A 16724-nucleotide genomic window follows, 5' to 3' on the forward strand; every position below is an offset into this window, starting at 1 on the left:
TAAATACTGGACTATAAATTGAGCCATTTACTTTTTGTTCGTATTCTTATCGTTTCTTATTTCTTATTGTTGTTACATTGTTGAGAATGAACCTGCAAGTAAGCAGTTTGTTGGACGGTGTCTACCCTATGTATCCAGTACATACTACTAATAAAACTGAAAGGTACAAAGGACGTACAGTACCTTACAGGGTACCACTACAGTGACAAGCGTTTGTACCCCTTTAAGAACAAATCTAAACCTTTTTTTCTGAGAGTGTGTGTGCTGTGTCTGAGAGAGATTATATTTATTTTGTAGATTTGCATGTGTAGGAGTGCGTGCTTGTGTGTGTGAGAGTGTATACACCGTGTTCAAATGACAGTGCATTAATGAATGTACCAACATGTGTGTAAGGGTATTTATAGTGTGTGTAAGATATTGTGTAACTGTACTGTGTTTGTGCACATATGCGTGTGTGTTTGTGAAGAATACTCACATGCGGTCAGTCAGGGTCTGTGACTGTTATATCTGTGTAACCAGTCAATGTTTTATGTCACACAGGGGGAGACCAAGGTGCTGAAGCTGAAGAACCTGAGGCTGAAGGACTTTGCCAACTACACGTGCCAGGTGTCCGTTCGCAACGTGTGTGAAATCCCTGATAGCTCTGTCACCTTTCTCCTCACCATCGGCACCAGTAAGTGACACATTTTCCTCGCTACCACTTTTCTACACCCCTCTTAAATCTTTTGGTGTGTGTTTTTAATGAAGAGACAAGACGGTGTAGAAGGTCTGAAGTGAAGGCCTGAAGTGAGTAGAAGACAAAAGCAGCCGAGTTCGTCTGACTTGGGAAGTAGATAAAGGGCTTCATTGCCAAAATCCCAAACTATTTCTTTAACCACTAGACCACCCCACGCCACACCTCTCTCTACTTGAATCTCCTCTTTTCTCTGTGAATCCATCCCTCACTTGCTCATCCCTTGTCGCGCTATGCATCACTCCACCTCACTCTCCTCCCCCCTCCCATCTTTCATACACAGACACTCCATCTCGTCCTCCCTCATTCCCACTTCCCTCTTTCTCCATTTCTCATCTCTCACTCCCCCTCTCCATTTCCCTCCATCACCCTCTCGTTCAGCCTCGCACTTCATCTCTCCCCCTTCCTCTTAAATCACTCCATCTCCTCTTTCCTTCTGTCTCTAGCATTCCCTCACTCTCTCTATCTTTATTTTCTCTCCGTCCATTGACGTACATCTCTCACTCCCTTGCTCTTCTCCTCTGTGTGTTACACAGAGGAGAGGAGTGTGTCTATCTGTCTTGTTATTCCCTCGCTGGGTGGCACATCTCAGGCCTTCACTTCAAATTGACCTGTCAGAGGACTCTGTTATCTCCCTTCACTCTGACCCGTCTCCACGGCAATGCCATGTTACCACCGGCAACGCTGTTGCTGTCGACAACGCTGTCAGTTCCACTGCAGCCTGCCTCCAAAGGCCACCAGCTCAACAAATGAAAGCCAGAATCCTATCTGAGCCCAATCTTCTTTTTTATTCCCTTTCTCAGATTCTCGCCTCATTTCAAATGTCATCCAGCAACCCCCCCCCCGCCTCCCTTTCAAAGAGTTGACATATTTGGCTGTTTTAATGCAGCACATATATTTTTGGTAACAGTTTATTTGGATGTTCCATCTGTAGATGCTCTACATACTATCTACAGACAATCAGTAACATGTCAACTGCATTTGTGCTGACTTTCAACAAGAAAGTGTCTGTATGCTGTTGTGGTGCTCCTGAAAGGCTAAAGACATGCTGTGGAAATGCTGCTGACAGTCTACAAATAGTTTATTGAATATCTGTAGATGGAAAGTATTCCAACCCCTTGACTTTTTCCACATTTTGTTACAATACACCTTATTCTAAAATGGATTAAATACATTTTTCCCCTCATCAATCAACACACAATAATGGAAGTATTCAGACCCTTTGCTATGAGACTCAAAATTGAGCTCAGGTTTTTTTATTTTTTATTAACCCTTATTTAACTAGGCAAGTCAGTTAAGAACACATTCTTATTTACAATGACGACCCACCAAAAGACAAAAGCCTCCTGCGGGGACGGGGACTGGGACTGGGATTAAAAATACTAAAATAAAATATAAATATAAGACAAAACACACAACACAACACTACATAAAGAGAGACCTAAGACAACAACATAGCAAGGCAGCAACACATGACAACACAACATGGTAGCAACACAAAACGTGGTACAAACATTAAATTGGGCACAGTAAAGAGCACAAGGGCATGAAGGTAGAGACAACAATATAAATCGCAAAGCAGCCACAACAAGTGCAACTGTTTCCATTGATCATCCTTTAGATGTTTCTACATCTTGATTGGAGTCGACCTGTGGTAAATTAAATTGATTGGACATGATTTGGAAAGAAACACACCTGTCTATATAAGGTCCCACAGTTGAGAGTGCATGTCAGAGCAAAAACCAAGCCATGAGGTCAAAGGAATTGTCCGACCAGCTACGAGACAGGATTGTGTCGAGGCACAGATCTGGGGAAGTTTAGCAAAAAAATTCTGCGTCATTGAAGGTCCCCAAGAACACAGTGGCCTCTATCATTCTTAAATGGAAGAAGTTTGGAACCACTCTTCCTAGAGCTGGCCTCCCGGCCAAACTGAGCAACTGGGGGAGAAGGGCCTTGGTCGGGGAGGTGACCAAGAACCCGATGGTCACTCTGTCGGAGCTCCAGAGTTCCTCTGTGGAGATGGTAGAACCTTCCAGAAGGACAACCATCTCTGCAGCACTCCACCAATCAGGTTTTTTGGTAGAGTGGCCAGATGGAAGCGACTCCTCAGTAAAAGGCAGATGACAGCCCGCTTGGATTTTGCCAAAAGGCACCTAAGGGACTCTCAGACCATGATAAACACGATTCTCTGGTCTGATGAAACCAAGATATAACTCTTTAGACTAAATGTCAAGCGTCACGTCTGGAGGAAACCTGGCACCATCCCTTCGGTGAAGCATGGTAGTGGCAGCATCATGCTGTAGGGATGTTTTTCAGCGGCAGGTACTGGGAGACTAGTCAGGATCGAGGAAAAGATGAACGACGCAAAGTACAGAGAGATCCCTGATGAAAACCTGCTCCAGAGCACTCAGGAGCTCAGACTGCGGCGAAGGTTCACCTTCTAACAGGACAACGACCCTAAGCACACAGCCAAGATAATGCAGGAGTGGCTTCGGGACACGTCTCTGTATGTCCTTGAGTGGCCCAGCCAGAGCCCGGACTTAAACCCAGTCGAACATCTCTGGGGTCATGACTGTCCTGTGAGGATCAAATAGCTCAGATCGGCTTGGAAATGGTTGACAACAAGACACTCTCCCACCCACACAGGGGGGTGGGGAAGGGAACTGCCGGGTTTGACAGCTCACATTCGGTTATAAATTAAGCAAAAGAGAACTATTTTTACCCTCCAGTACTGGCTAAAGGAATGTCCTTTTTATTTCCAGAGACTTTTGCCTGCCCAAAACTCTGACGTCCAAAAAGTGAATACCAGAACAATATTTATAACAGAAGAACGTGGGGAATGGTCAGTCGGGAACTTTGGAAAACAAATGTAATATTGGTTTTCATTTTGTGATATCATTAAAAACTGTATGGATGAAATACTGTAACTTGGAAAGTATATCCCATTTATCTGTCAAGTATCCATCCAATATGTTGTGCATATAATATGAACAATTATGCAAGTATTTTAGTTAAGATAGGAATGTGATTTTAGGAGGTATAAAATAATCTATCTCATATAAACTGTCCATAAATAAGTAGGCACGCCACAAGTAGGCACGCTACACTCGCATTAACATCTGCTAACCATGTGTATGTGACAAATAACATTTGATTTGATTTGAGTAAGGTCGGGTGGTGTGTCAGATGGACGGAGCCATCCCATTTTGGCCAGAGTGCATAAGCCTTGGTAATGAAATTAACATTAGACCAGGAAACGTGAGGCGAGAGCTACGAGAGCTACATGTTTGAAATGGTTGGAACTTTGAACCTCAACACGAGGTGACGAAATAAACTCACCTTCCTCTAGACCAGGGAGAGAAGGCGAGCTGCAGCTCATAATGGTCTGAATCCTGAATATCAACACGAGGAGGAAGAGGCGAGAAGCTCACCTCTCAGACAATCATTGAGACAGCTGATTAGCTGTCCTAAGTCAGATATTGAGGAAAGCTAATCTAAGAAGGACCATCATACTACGCTTCAAACTGTCCCATCCTATCACAAGTATCAAATCACCGTATTCTCCAACTATCATCACCAATGGTACTCGTCAACACGGCTGGCTGTCTTCAAGCGTGAACAACAGTAGAAGAGACAGGTCCTGACCCTTACAAGCCTGCTGCTGAAAGGCCAACCGACTTCCTTCCTAAGAAGGCCTGGTTCCGACAGAGATAAACAGTGGATAAAGGCACTCACAAGTAAATACATTCATGATTTCTCATTCCAAATGGGTGGCGTTTCGTGTGCAAAGTGTATGATTAATGCGTTATAGAATGTATCCATGATAAGAGTCCCTTTTTCCTATCTCGCTCTCTTTTCCCCCCTCTCCATCTCTGTGTAATAAGCTGTCCTCTTGTCAGTCTGCTAGGGACTTTATTATCGTGTATTATGTCTTGTTTTCTTATTTTAGTTAGCTAGTGAATAAATAATTAAACCAATTGGTGTAGTACTCAATCATGAGTATGGCTGGGGTTTTTGCAGATGCATGAGGTTACGGCTGTTCAGAATGATGATAATAGGTAATGATTAATAATAGGATGACTGTTTATCGATTAAATAGATATACACCTTATAGAGTTTAATTAACATGTTTGGGATAGGGGGTAGCATTTTCACTTTTGGATGAATAGCGTGCCCCGAGTGAACTGCCTCCTACCCAGTCCCAGATGCTAACATATGCATATTATTATTAGTATTGGATAGAAAACACTCTGAAGTTTCTAAAACTGTTTGAATGATGTCTGTGAGTATAACAGAACTCATATGGCAGGCAAAAACCTGAGAAATCCAAACAGGAAGTGGGAAATCTGAGGTTTGTAGTTTTTGAACTCACCCCTATCGAATACACAGTGGGGTATTGGTTATTTTGCACTTCCTAAGGCTTCCACTAGATGTCAACCGTCTTTAGAACGTTGTTTCAGGCTGCTCATGTGAAGGGGGGCCGGATGGGAGCTGTTTGACTAAGGGGTCTGCCTACAGCCCCGTTCTCAGTCACGCGCTTTGAGTTGAGAGGTAGCTCTCGTTCCATGGCTTTTCTACAGACAATGGAATTCTCCGGTTGGAACATTATTGAACTTTTATGATAAAAACCTCCTAAAGATTGATTCTATACTTAGTTTGACAAGTTTCTTCGACCTGTAATATAACTTTTTGAACGTTTCGTCCGAATGAACCAGATCACGCTTTTGGATTTGTTTACCAAACGCCCTAACAAAAGAAGCTATTGGACATAAATGGACATAAATGATGGACATTATCGAACAAAACAAGCATTTATTGTGGAACTGCGATTCCTGGGAGTGCATTCTGATGAAGATCATCAAAGGTAAGTGAATATTTATAATGCTATTTATGAATAATGTTGACTACACAACATGGCGGATATTTCTCTGGCTGGTTTGGGCTCTGAGCGCCGTTCTCAGATTATGCTTTTTCCGTAAAGTTTTTTTGAAATCTGACACAGCGGTTGCATTAAGGAGAAGTGTATCTAAAGTTCCATGTATAATAGTTGTATTTTCATCAAAATGTATTATGAGTATTCTGTGAATTCATGTGGCTCTCTGCAATATCACTGCATGTTATGGAACTACTGAACGTAACACGCCAATATAAAATAAGATTTATGGATATAAATATGAACTTTACCGAACAAAACATACATGTATTGTGTAAAATGATGTCCTATGAGTGTCATCTGATGAAGATCATCAAAGGTTAGTGACTAATTTTATCTCTATTTGTGCTTTTTGTGACTCCTCTCTTTGGCGGGAAAAATGGCAGGGTTTTTCTGGGACTTGGTGGTGACCTAACATAATCGTTTGTGGAGCTTTCGCTGTTAAGCATTTTTTAAATCAGACACTGTGGCTGGATTAACGAGAATTTTATCTTTAAAATGGTGCCTAATACTTGTATGTTTGAGAAATTTGATTTATGAGATTTCTGTTGATTTGTATTTGGCGCCCTGCTATTTCATTGGCTGTTGGCGAGGGGTTCCGCTAGCAGAACGGGGTGCCGCTAGCGGAATCCCTGTCCTAGACAGGCTAAACAACCTCTTCTGTGGTGCCCCAAACCCCTAATGAGTTAATTGTTACATTATTAATTTAATTGGGTAACAATTAAACATAGTTAGTGGATTAAATAAATAACAGTCATGAGATTAATGAAAGTAAAGTCACGACATTGGAGACACCTGAAAAAAGCTGTGCAGCAACGTTCTCGCTCCAACCTGACAGAGCTTGAGAGGATCTGCAGAGAAGAATGGGAGAAACTCCCCAAATACATGTGTGCCAAACCATCAACTGTTCTCCAATATTCCACCCGCTAAAATCTCCCTCCATCCCAAGTTGGATTGTCATCCCAGTGACTGGCAGACCACCTCTGTTCACTTGGCTCCTAGGGCCTTTGAGCGATTGGTACCCATCCTTTGAAAAGAGAACATAGTGCCACCTACAGATCAGAAGCAGATTAACAGCCAAAAGCATTTGAAATTCCTTCGCCTTGGTTGTATTGTATATATATATATATATATAGAGTTGAAGTTGGAAGTTTACATACACCCTAGCCAAATACTTTTAAACTCAGTTTTTCACAATTCCTGACATTTAATCTGAGTAAAAATTCCCTGTTTTAGGTCAGTTAGGATCACCACTTTATTTTAAGAATGTGAAATGTCAGAATAATAGTAGAGAGAATGATTTATTTCAGCTTTTATTTCTTTCATCACATTCCCAGTGGGTCAGACGTTTACGTACACTCAATTAGTATTTGGTAGCATTGCCTTTAAATAGTTTATCTTGGGTCAAACGTTTCGGGTAGCCTTCCACAAGCTTCCCACAACAAGTTGGGTTAATTTTGGTCCATTCCTCCTGACAGAGCTGGTGTAACTGAGTCTGGTTTGTAGGCCTCCTTCCTTGCACATGCTTTTTCAGTTATGCCCACAAATGTTCAATAGGATTGAATAGGGTCAGGGCTTTCTGATGGCCACTCCAATACCTTGACTTTGTTGTCCTTAAGCCATTTTGCCACAACTTTGGAAGTATGCTTGGGGTCATTGTCCATTTGGAAGACCCATTTGCGACCAAGCTTTAACTTCCTGACTGATGTCTTGAGATGTTGCTTCAATATATCCACATCATTTTCCTGCCTTATGATGCCATCTATTTTGTGAAGTGCACCAGTCCCTCCTGCAGCAAAGCACCCCCACAACATGATGCTGCCACCCCCGTGCTTCACGGTTGGGATGATGTTCTTCAGCTTGCAAGCCTCCCCCTTTTTCCTCCAATCATAACGATGGCCATGATGGCCAAACAGTTCTGTTTTTGTTTCATCAGACCAGAGGACATTTCTCCAAAAAGTACAATCTTTGTCCCCATGTGCAGTTGCAATCCGTAGTCTGGCTTTTTTATGGTGGTTTTGGAGCAGTGGCTTCTTCCTTGCTGAGTGGCCTTTCAGGTTATGTCGATATAGGACTTGTTTTACTGTGGATATTGATACTTTTGTACCTGTTTCCTCCAGTATCTTCCTCCCTCCCTCCCTCCCTCCCACACATACAACCACAAGCTCAGGTGTTCAGTTGAGCACAACTCACGAGAAGACGAAGTGTGAATGCATATACAGTTGCAGCTGTTTGAGAAGGCATGCCAAATTGAGCAGGAATGGCGAGATTTGATTAACCGATGTCTAGTCTTAGCTGATGGAGCTCGGATACCCCCCTTCCCTGCGGCACACACACACATGCTGGTCCCGTGTTTTGACCATTCTTCCCAAGTACCTCTGTGCAATCAGACCATTTGATTATTATTGTGCCACCGGGTTACTGCAGCCAGTGTTGCCAGCACAGCCACTACCTGGGTGGGGTACTTCACCGGAAATCCCACTGGCTATGTACGAGGTCGTCGAGGTTCTCATTAGCAGCCTTGAGAAACTTCTTGCATATTATGCTCACCCATCTGGGGGTTTTGGCTATGTTGGACAAACTCAGACTCTCACTTGTCATCACACTTTTCCAAGTGCACAGGTACCCCATCTTCCAACACACCCACACTCCCCCCACATATACACCCGCACATACCCACATACCGTGCCTTCTATGTCCTCTATTTGCTGTTTTTATCTCTACCATGTTGATTCCTGCTTAATTTTGGGCTTTTGGGTACTTTTGAAGATGTATTATTTCATGAATTGTCCTTTCTTCTAATGCTTTCTTTTATCTATTGATAAATACTATAAATAGAAAATGTTATACGAATTATTTTACAACATTCCCTAACTTGAATAGTATAGTGTATTTATAGTTTATTTCTTTATCAATTGTTGTATTTTAGAGTTCGGTGTTCCATTACTCGCCGTTAACCATTATTTTCTTTTTAAAGAATGCAAATTTGACAACGATTCGGCATTCATACCACTGTCCTCTCTGTCCGAAACGGTGTACACGTTCTAGTTTGATTTTGACGACTGTATCGCCTGGGATCTGTAGCACTTTAACCAGGAATTCTTTCACCAATCTCTCTGGATCTTCACCTTCATCCTCTTGAATTCCGGTAAGCACCAGATTTTCTCGCATCGACCAAGTCTGTATATCAAGTAAGGCTTCTCTTAGAAACTTGTTCTCTTTTTTTAAGTTCACTAACGTCCGTTTCAATAATATTGACAGTACCTTTTAGCACATAAGCAGGAGCAGTAGCACATAATGAAACGTTGTAGTAGAGTGGTGATAACACGGAAAATGTACATTGCTTTTCTATTCTGCTTTTCTATTTCTTCAGCAGGCAACATCAAAGACGTTGTGACCAGATACCAGCGGCTGTTGAACCTGACGAAGGAGGGCTGCAATATGATCGCGGCTTTCCGAAAGACGGGTGTGTCCAGGAACGACGTGGCGCCACAGATCACATTGCTGAGCTCTTCACAGCAGACCAACAGGTCTTGCCTTTCTGTAAACAACTCACAAATCTGGCAACATTAGGCAAGAAAAGATGGTGGGCTTAGGAAGGCCACCAAAAATTCTGAGATTTCCATACCCAACTATAACACTTTCCGCCAAGATAGAACTGCCAAAGGGGGAGGAGTTGCAATCTACTGCAGAGATAGCCTGCAAAGTTCTGTCATACTTTCCAAGTCTATGCCCAAACAGTTCGAACTTCTAATTTTAAAAATGAATCTCTCCAGAAATAAGTCTCTCACTGTTGCCGCCTGCTACCGACCCCCCTCAGCTCCCAGCTGTGCCCTGGACACCATCTGTGAATTGATCGCTCCCCATCTAGCTTCAGAGTTTGTTCTGTTAGGTGACCTAAACTGGGATATGCTTAACACCCCGGCAGTCCTACAATCTAAGCTAGATGCCCTCAATCTCACACAAATCATCAAGGAACCCACCAGGTACAACCCTAAATCCGTAAACATGGGCACCCTAATAGACATTATCCTGACCAACCTGCCCTCCAAATACACCTCTGCTGTCTTCAATCAAGATCTCAGCGATCACTGCCTCATTGCCTGTACCCGCTACGGGTCCGCGGTCAAACGACCATCCCTCATCACTGTTAAACGCTCCCTAACACACTTCTGCGAGCAGGCCTTTCTAATCGACCTGGCCCGGGTACCCTGGAAGGATATTGACCTCATCCCGTCAGTTGAGGATGCCTGGTCATTCTTTAAAAGTTACTTCCTCACCATATTAGACAAGCATGCTCCGTTCAAAAAATCCAGAACTAAGAACAGATATAGCCCTTGGTTCACTCCAGACCTGACTGCCCTCGACCAGCACAAAAACATCCTGTGGCGAACTGCAATAGCATCGAAGAGCCCCCGCGATATGCAACTGTTCAGTGAAGTCAGGAACCAATACACGCAGTCAGTCAGGAAAGCAAAGGCCAGCTTTTTCAAGCAGAAATTTGCATCCTGTAGCTCTAACTCCAAAAAGTTCTGGGATACTGTAAAGTCCATGGAGAACAAGAGCACCTCCTCCCAGCTGCCCACTGCACTGAGGCTAGGTAACACGGTCACCACCGATAAAGCCGTGATAATCGAAAACTTCAACAAGCATTTCTCAATGGCTGGCCATGCCTTCCTCCTGGCGACTCCAACCTTGGCCAACAGCCCCGCCCCCCCCCCGCTGCTACTCGCCCAAGCCTCCCCAGCTTCTCCTTTACCCAAATCCAGGTAGCAGATGTTCTGAAAGAGCTGGAAAACCTGGACCCATACAAATCAGCTGGGCTTGACAATCTGGACCCCCTATTTCTGAAACTGTCCGCCGCCATTGTCGCACCCCCTATTACCAGCCTGTTCAACCTCTCCTTTGTATCATCTGAGATCCCCAAGGATTGGAAAGCTGCCGCGGTCATCCCCCTCTTCAAAGGGGGAGACACCCTGGACTCAAACTGTTACAGACCTATATCCATCCTGCCCTGCCTATCTAAGGTCTTCGAAAGCCAAGTCAACAAACAGATCACTGACCATCTCGAATCCCACCGTACCTTCTCCGCTGTGCAATCCGGTTTCCGAGCCGGTCACGGGTGCACCTCAGCCACGCTCAAGGTACTAAACGATATCATAACCGGCATCGATAAAAGACAGTACTGTGCAGCCGTCTTCATCGACCTGGCCAAGGCTTTCGACTCTGTCAATCACCATATTCTTATCGGCAGACTCAGTAGCCTCGGTTTTTCTAATGACTGCCTTGCCTGGTTCACCAACTACTTTGCAGACAGAGTTCAGTGTGTCAAATCGGAGGGCATGTTGTCCGGTCCTCTGGCAGTCTCTATGGGGGTACCACAGGGTTCAATTCTCGGGCCGACTCTTTTCTCTGTATATATCAATGATGTTGCTCTTGCTGCGGGCGATTCCCTGATCCACCTCTACGCAGACGACACCATTCTGTATACTTCTGGCCCTTCCTTGGACACTGTGCTATCTAACCTCCAAACGAGCTTCAATGCCATACAACACTCCTTCCGTGGCCTCCAACTGCTCTTAAACGCTAGTAAAACCAAATGCATGCTTTTCAACCGTTCGCTGCCTGCACCCGCACGCCCGACTAGCATCACCACCCTGGACGGTTCCGACCTAGAATATGTGGACATCTATAAGTACCTAGGTGTCTGGCTAGACTGCAAACTCTCCTTCCAGACTCATATCAAACATCTCCAATCCAAAATCAAATCTAGAGTCGGCTTTCTATTTCGCAACAAAGCCTCCTTCACTCACGCCGCCAAACTTACCCTAGTAAAACTGACTATCCTACCGATCCTCGACTTTGGCGATGTCATCTACAAAATAGCTTCCAATACTCTACTCAGCAAACTGGATGCAGTTTATCACAGTGCCATCCGTTTTGTTACTAAAGCACCTTATACGACCCACCACTGCGACCTGTATGCCCTAGTCGGCTGGCCCTCGCTACATGTTCGTCGTCAGACCCACTGGCTCCAGGTCATCTACAAGGCTATGCTAGGTAAAGTGCCGCCTTATCTCAGTTCACTGGTCACGATGGCTACACCCACCTGTAGCACGCGCTCCAGCAGGTGTATCTCACTGATCATCCCTAAAGCCAAAACCTCATTTGGACGCCTTTCCTTCCAGTTCTCTGCTGCCTGCGACTGGAACAAATTGCAAAAATCTCTGAAGTTGGAGACTTTTATCTCCCTCAACAACTTTAATTAAACATCTGCTATCCGAGCAGCTAACCGATCGCTGCAGCTGTACATAGTCCATCGGTATATAGCCCACCCAATTTACCTACCTCACCCCCCCCATACTGCTTTTATTTATTTACTTTTCTGCTCTTTTGCACACCAGTATCTCTACTTGCACATGATCATCTGATGATTTATCACTCCAGTGTTAATCTGCTAAATTGTAATTATTCGATTTATTGCCTACCTCCTCATGCCTTTTGCACACATTGTATATAGATTCTCTTTTTTTCTACCATGTTATTGACTTGTTTATTGTTTACTCCATGTGTAACTCTGTGTTGTTGTCTGTTCACACTGCTATGCTTTATCTTGGCCAGGTCGCAGTTGCAAATGAGAACTTGTTCTCAACTAGCCTACCTGGTTAAATAAAGGTGAAATAAAAAAATAAATAAATTGAAGTAGAAGTCACAGAGATTAAGAGAAAGGCGGAGCTACTTACCTTCATACTAAGATCAAATCAAATTTGTCACACGCGCCGAATACAACAGGTATACAACCTTACAGTGAAATGCTTACTTACAAGCCCTTAAGCAACAATGCAGTTTTAAGAAAAATGTGTTAAATCAAAAATTAATAAAGAGCAGCAGTAAATTAACAATACAATACGGCTATATACAGGGGGTACTGGTACAGAGTCAATGTGTGGGGGCAACGGTTAGTCGAGGTAAATGAGGCAATATGTACATGTAGGTAGAGTTAAAGTAACTATGCACAGATAATAAACAGAGAATAGCAGCAGCGTTAAAGGAGGGTGGGGGGGAGGGGCAATGCAAATAGTCTGGGTAGCCATTTGATTAGCTGTTCAGGAGTCTTATGGCTTGGGGGTAGAAGCTGTTAAGAAGCCTTTTGGACCTAGACTTAGCGCTCTGGTACCGCTTGCCGTGCGGTAACAGAGAGAACAGTCTATGACTAATGTGGTTGGAGTCTGACATCTTTTAGGGCCTTCCTCTGACACCGCCTGTTATAGAGGTCCTGGATGGCAGGAAGATTGGCCCCAGTGATGTGCTGGGCCATATGCATTACCTTCTGTAGTGCCTTGCGGTCGGAGGCCGAGCAGTTGCCATACCAGGCAGTGATGCAACCAGTCAGGATGCTCTCAATGGTGCAGCTGTAGAACTTTTTGAGGATCTGAGGACCCATGACAAATCTTTGTCTCCTGAGGGGGAATATGTTTTGTCGTGCCCTCTTCACAACTGTGTTGGTGTACTTGGACCATGATAGTTTGTTGGACACCAAGGAGCTCTCAACCTGCTCCACTACAGTCCCGTCGTTGAGAATGGGGGCATGCTCGGTCCTCCTTTTCCTGTAGTCAACAATTATCTCTTTTGTCTTGATCATGTTGAGGGATAGGTTGTTATTCTGGCACCACATGGCCAGGGAGTATAGGAGGGGACTGAGCACGCACCCCTGAGGGGCCCCCATGTTGAGGATCAGTCTGGCCGTTGTGTTGTTACCTACCCTTACCACCTGGGGCGGCCCGGGAAGGAAGTCCAGGATCCAGTTGCAGAGGGAGGTGTTTAGTCCCAGGGTCCTTAGCTTAGTGATGAGCTTTGAGGGCACTATGGTGTTGAACGCTGAGCTGTAGTCAATGAATAGCATTCTCACACAGGTGTTCCTTTTGTCCAGGTGGGAAAGGGCAGTGTGGAGTGCAATACAGATTGCATCATCTGTGGATCTGTTGGTGTGGTATGCAAATTGGAGTGGGTCTAGGGTTTTTAGGATAATGGTGCTGATGTGGGCAATGACCAGCATTTCAAAGCATTTCATGGCTACAGATGTGAGTGCTACGGATCGGTAGTCATTTAGGCAGGTTACCTTAGTGTTCTTGGGCACAGGGACTATGGTGGTCTGCTTAAAACATGTTAGTATTACAGACAGACAGGGTTTGGTTGAAAATGTCAGTGAAGACACTTGCCAGATGGTCAGCGCATGCTCGGAGTACACGTCCTGGTAATCTGTCTGGCCCTCCGGCCTTTTGAATGTTGACCTGTTTAACCTGTTATGGCTGCAGGGGGCGTATTGAAAAACTGGAAAAAGGTGCCCATTTTCAAACGGCCTCTTACTCAATTCTTGCTCGTACAATATGCATATTATTATTACTATTGGATAGAAAACAGTCTCTAGTTTCTAAAACCGTTTGAATTATTTCTCTAAGTGGAACAGAACTCTTTTTACAGCCCATTTCCTATCCGGAAGTGAGATTTCCAAAATCGATGTCTCTCTTCAAGAGCTTGTCTATAAAAGGGCATGTCACTTAGGACTGTAGAAACACGTCATACGCCTTCCCCTGGGTGTCATGCGGAAGTGAGAGCAGAAATGACTTGATTATCTCATCCTGGGATTGAACACAACCTCTTGGAGTGAGATGTGCGCACTTTATTTTTATTCCTGGGCGCGAAGTTGGACCTGGACTCGGCTCCTGGAAAACCCTCGTTAAAGGTGAATATGATCTCTGGCTTCGATTTTATTTGATACATGTCACAATATCATCCTAAAGTATGTTTTTTCAATATAGTTTAATTATATTATTGAAATTTATTCTGGACTTTAGACGTGATGCGACGCAAGAATTTTGTCAAGAAGGAGAGGTTAGCGCCGCACGGCCAGTGTGCTTGCTAATTCAAGAGGGAAATCGTTCGTTCTGGATCCAAATAAAGACGGTTCTGAACAAAGGACCCCTTGGAGAACATTCTGATGGAAGATCAACAAAGATAAGGACCCAATTTGGGATGCTTTTTCATATATCTGTCGAACTGTGCTATCGCTACCGTTTGACTAGAATCAATGCTGCTGTGTGCTAGCTATTGTAGTAAGCTAATATAACGATATATTGTGTTTTCGCTGTAAAACACTTCAAAAATCGGAAATATTGGCTCTATTCACAAGATCTTTGTCTTTCATTAGCTATCCACCATATATTTTTCTGAAATGTTTTATGATGTGTAATTAGTAGTTGACGTTGGTGTCTGTATTTTCTCTGGCTACTCCCGTGCGATTTCTGACTGTAGCTATGATGGTAGCAGTAATGTAAAACTGATTTATAGCTAAAATATGCAAATTTTTTGAACAAAACATAGATTTATTGTGTAACATGTTATAGGACTGTCATCTGAGGTAGTTTTTTCTAGGTTATTTAGGTTGGTTCTAGGTTAGTTAGGTTGGCTTGTGCATGCTACTTGCATCCTACTTGTGCTGTGAAAAATGTCTGTCCTCTTTTTTATTTGGTGGTGAGCTAACATAAATATATGTGGTGTTTTCTCTGTAAAACATTTAAAAAATCGGACATGTTGGCTGGATTCACAAGATGTTTATCTTTCAAATGCTGTATTGGACTTGTTAATGTGTGAAAGTTAAATATAAAAAAAAAATTGATTTTGAATTTCGCGCCCTGCACTTGAGCTGGATGTTGTCATAGGTGTACCGGTGTCGGGCTGCAGCCATAAGAAGTTTTAAAGGTCTTACTCACATCGGCTACGGAGAGCGTGATCACACAGTCGTCCGGAACAGCTGATGCTCTCATGCATGTTTCAGTGTTCCTTGCCTCGAAGCGAGCATAGAAGTAATTTTGCTCATCTGGTAGGCTCGTGTCATGGGGCAGCTCGCGGCTGTGCTTCCCTTCGTAATCTGTAATAGTTAGCAAACCTTACCACATCCGACAAGCGTCGGAGCCGGTGTAGTATGATTCGATCTTAGTCCTATATTGACTCTTTGCCTGTTTGATAGTTCATCGGAGGGCATAGCATGATTTCTTATAAGCTTCCGGGTTAGAGTCCCGCTCCCTGAAAGCGACAGCTCTACCCTTTAGCTCAGTGCGTATGTTGCCTGTAATCCATGGCTTCTGGTTGGGGTATGTGCGTACAGTCACTCTGGGGACGACGTCATCGATGCACTTATTGATGAAGCCAGTCGGTGCTAGCATAACAGTCCTGTAGCTTAGCATCTGCTTCATCTGACCATTTTTTTATTGACGGAGTCACTGGTGCTTCATGCTTTAGTTTTTGCTTGTAAGCAGCAATCAGGAGGATATAATTATGGTCAGATTTGCCAAATGGAGGGTGGGGGAGAGCTTGCTATGCGTCTCTGTGTGTGGAGTAAAGGTGGTTGAGAGTTTTTTTTCCCTCTGGTTGCACATTTAACATGCTGGTAGAAATGAGGTAAAACGGATTTAAGTTTCCCTGCATTAAAGTCCCCGGCCACTAGGAGCGCCGCCTAAGATAAGCGGACAAGCTTGTTTGCCTTGTTGCAGAACAACAATACCAACAATACCTACCTGAAAATTTTGACAAATTATGGTGTCGTGATACTAACGTGGTTTTGGTGTACCATGCGGCACTACTATACACATGCCCCCGAAAAGGGTGTGGTGGAGGCACACACACTTTTCAGGGGGACATTTACAGTAGCGTTGCACGGTATACTAACACTTTGTGTTGGTTGAATGGAACTTCCTTGGTGCTGCAATGTCTCTCTCTCACTCACTATTTCCTTGTGCAATGGACAGACTTGCACTGGCAGCCTTTAGACATTAGTCCCAAAATGTGATTTTTGTTCATTAAAAGATTGATTTTAACATGATGTCTTTCTTGATCACCAACTAATCACCAACCACTAAGACAAGTTTAAGCATAGTGATTGTTTGTTTGTTTCCCTGTTGATTTATTTCTTCAGTTGCTCCAGTGTCAAAAGGTTGGACATTTGGATTTGTCCAGTGATTCTAGCATATGATCTCAAGTAAACAGCCTTTCACTTTATTT

The 16724-nt window shown here is 43.8% G+C and overlaps 1 protein-coding gene across 1 annotated transcript in view; it reads left to right on the forward strand.

Annotated features, from left to right (window-relative positions):
- The window catches only part of LOC139530526 (MAM domain-containing glycosylphosphatidylinositol anchor protein 1-like), a 292852-nt gene that overhangs the window by 163967 nt on the left and 112161 nt on the right, over positions 1–16724 (forward strand). Inside the window, exon 6 of the mRNA XM_071327017.1 lies at positions 541–673. Within this exon, the coding sequence (XP_071183118.1) occupies positions 541–673 (133 nt within the window). The remainder of the gene's footprint in view (positions 1–540; positions 674–16724) is intronic.

The sequence above is a fragment of the Salvelinus alpinus genome, chromosome 9 (genome assembly GCF_045679555.1).
Source record: "Salvelinus alpinus chromosome 9, SLU_Salpinus.1, whole genome shotgun sequence".
NCBI lineage: Eukaryota > Metazoa > Chordata > Actinopteri > Salmoniformes > Salmonidae > Salvelinus > Salvelinus alpinus.